The following is a 2,624-nucleotide window of genomic DNA, read 5'->3' on the forward strand; positions in this document are numbered from 1 at the left end:
CTCCAGGCTTCTCTCTTCCACCCACCTGGACTCCGGCCCTCCTTCGGGCTGGGAAGAGAAGCCCTGTCCCCTGCCCCAGACCCGGCTCGAGGGCAGCTGAGGCGGGGCAGGTGGAAGGCAGGACCGCGGAGGGCGCAGTGTCCCAGGGGGATCGTGGGCGACTGCAGAGCGCGGGGCCGCGGTGGCCCTCAGAGTCCGTCATGAGGACGGTGGGGGAGGACGGGGGACAGACGGGGCTGCAGGCGGAGGGCCCAGCGAGCAGGCGGGTGGCCGGCGGTGCCCGAGGTGGGCGTGCCCCAGAGCAGGCGAGCTCTGGGAAGTGGAGCGGTTGATGGGTCCCTCTTTGAGCAAGGGAGTCAGGGGCTGGGGGCGGGCCACGGGGACGCTACACTCAGAGCCCATGTCTTCAGCATGAGGGGAGGGGCGGTGCTGGGGTTGGAGGCTGGGGCCTGGGCCAGATAAGGTCAGGGGAACCTCAGGAGGAGACGGCCGGGGAGCTGGAGCTGGGGCGGTCAGGGAACCCAAGACGGGCGCAGCCTTGGGGGCAGCTTGGGATGGGCAAGGGCGGTGGCATTGGGCCTGGAACGTTGGTGGCTGACATAAAGGGCCTGGAATTTGTGGGTGTTGGGATTCTGCCCAGAAGCCAGCATTCTGTGTTCTGGAGAGGTGGCAGGGGCGCGGGGTGAGTCTCTGGAAGGACGTGAAAAACAAGTTTGTGTATCCTGGAGCTTCAGGTGTCCTTCCAGGCCACAGAGTCCCCCAGCTGTAAGTGTGGCATGCTGCAGTCCATGGAGTCGCAAAGAGTTGGACACCACTTGGTGACTGAACAGCAACAACAGTATTCCACTGTATAAATAGGCCACACTTTCTCTACGTTCATCTGTCAGTGGGTACTTAGATTGCTTCCGTATCTTGGCTGTTGTAAATATTGCTTCTTTGAATATTGGGGTGTTTTGTCATTGTTGAGTTGCTAAGTTGTGTCCAACTCTTTGCAACCCTGTGCACTGTGGCACGCCAGGCTTCCCTGTCCATCACCAACTCCTGGAGCTTGCTCAGACTCATGTCCATCGAGTTGGTGATGCCATCCAACCATCTCATCCTCTGCCACGCTCTTCCCCTTTTGCCTTCCATCTTTCCCAGCATCTTTGGGGTGCATATGTCTTTTCAAATTAGTGTTTTCCTTTTCTTTGGATTATAAATACCTAAGCAGGATTGATAGGTCGTATGATAGTTGTTTTTAATTTTTAATCCATGCTGTTTTCCACAGTGGCTGCACCAGTTTCCATTCCCACCAACAGTGCCTGAGGCTTCCGTTTCTCCACATCCCTGCCAACACGTATCTATTGTCTTTTTGATGATGGCGGTTTTGACAAGTGTGAAGTAGTATCTCACGGAGTTTTTGATTTGAATTTCCCTGATCGTTAGTGATATTGAACATCTTTTCATTTGTATGTTGGCCATCTGTCTGTCTGCTTTGGAAACATGCTTATTCAGGTCCTCTGCCCATTTTAAAATCAGATTGGGCTTTTTAGAACATATTGACTTGTATGAGTTGTTTATATGTTTTGGGTAGTAAGGCCTTATCAGACGTATCATTTACAAACATCTCCTCCTGCTCGGCGGGCCGCCTTTTCATCTTGGTGATGGTTTCCTTCACTGTGCAAAAGCTTTTTAGCTGATGTAGTCCCATTTGATTATTTTTGCTTTTTTAAAAGCCTTTGCCTGAAGAGACGGATCCGTAAAAATATTGTTAAGGATGATGATATCAGAGACAATATTGCCTGTGTTTTCTTCTTGGAGTTATGTGGTTTCAGGTCTTAACCTTCGAGTCCATTTTGACTTCTTTTTGTGCGTGGTGTGACACAGTGGTCCAGCCTGGATTTTACCTGTAGCTGCCCGGTTTTCCCAACGCCATTTATTGAAGAGTCTGTCTTTCCCCCATCACATTTTTTCCTTCCTTGTTGTAGATTAATTGACCACGTGTGAGTGGGCTTATTTCTGGGCTCCTCCTTCTGTTCCACTGTCTATGCGTCTGTTTTTGTGCCAGTACCACTCTGATTATTGTAGCTTTGTAATGTAGTTTGAAGTCAAGACGTGTGATGCCTTCTTTCTTGTTTCTCAACATTGCTTTGGCTATTTGAAGTCTTTTATGGTTCCACACACATTCTGGAATCGTTTTCTCTATTTCAGTGAAAAAAATGTCATTGGCATTTGATAGAGATTGCATTGACTTTGCAGACTGCTTTGGGTTGTATGGTCATTTTTAACATATTAACTCTCCTAATCCATGTGCAACTGACATTGACATTGACAAGTCGCTTAGTCATGTCCAACTCTTCGCAACCCCGTGGACTGTAGCCTACCAGGCTCCTCTGTCCATGGGATTTTCCAGGCAAGAGTACTGGAGTGGGGTGCCATTGCCTTCTCCAGCCAAATGCACTCATCTCACACACTAGTAATGTTCAAAATTCTCCAAGCCAGGCTTCAGCAATACGTGAACCGTGAACTTCCAGATGTTCAAGCTGGTTTTAGAAAAGGCAGAGGAACCAGAGATCAAACTGCCAACATCCACTGGATCATGGAAAAAGCAAGAGAGTTCCAGAAAAACATCTATTTCTGCTTTA

General features: G+C 49.8%; 1 protein-coding gene across 1 annotated transcript in view; it reads right to left on the reverse strand.

The window, feature by feature from the left end:
• Positions 1–124: 124 nt before the first annotated feature.
• The window catches only part of LOC105003627, a gene marked incomplete at its 3' end in the record, with an annotated part of 14,745 nt that continues 12,245 nt past the window's right edge, over positions 125–2,624 (reverse strand). The window contains exon 7 of the mRNA XM_010860922.1: positions 125–312. Within this exon, the coding sequence (XP_010859224.1) occupies positions 125–312 (188 nt within the window). The remainder of the gene's footprint in view (positions 313–2,624) is intronic.

Source organism: Bison bison, unplaced genomic scaffold (genome assembly GCF_000754665.1).
Source record: "Bison bison bison isolate TAMUID 2011002044 unplaced genomic scaffold, Bison_UMD1.0 scf7180017857577, whole genome shotgun sequence".
NCBI classification, from domain to species: Eukaryota; Metazoa; Chordata; class Mammalia; order Artiodactyla; family Bovidae; genus Bison; species Bison bison.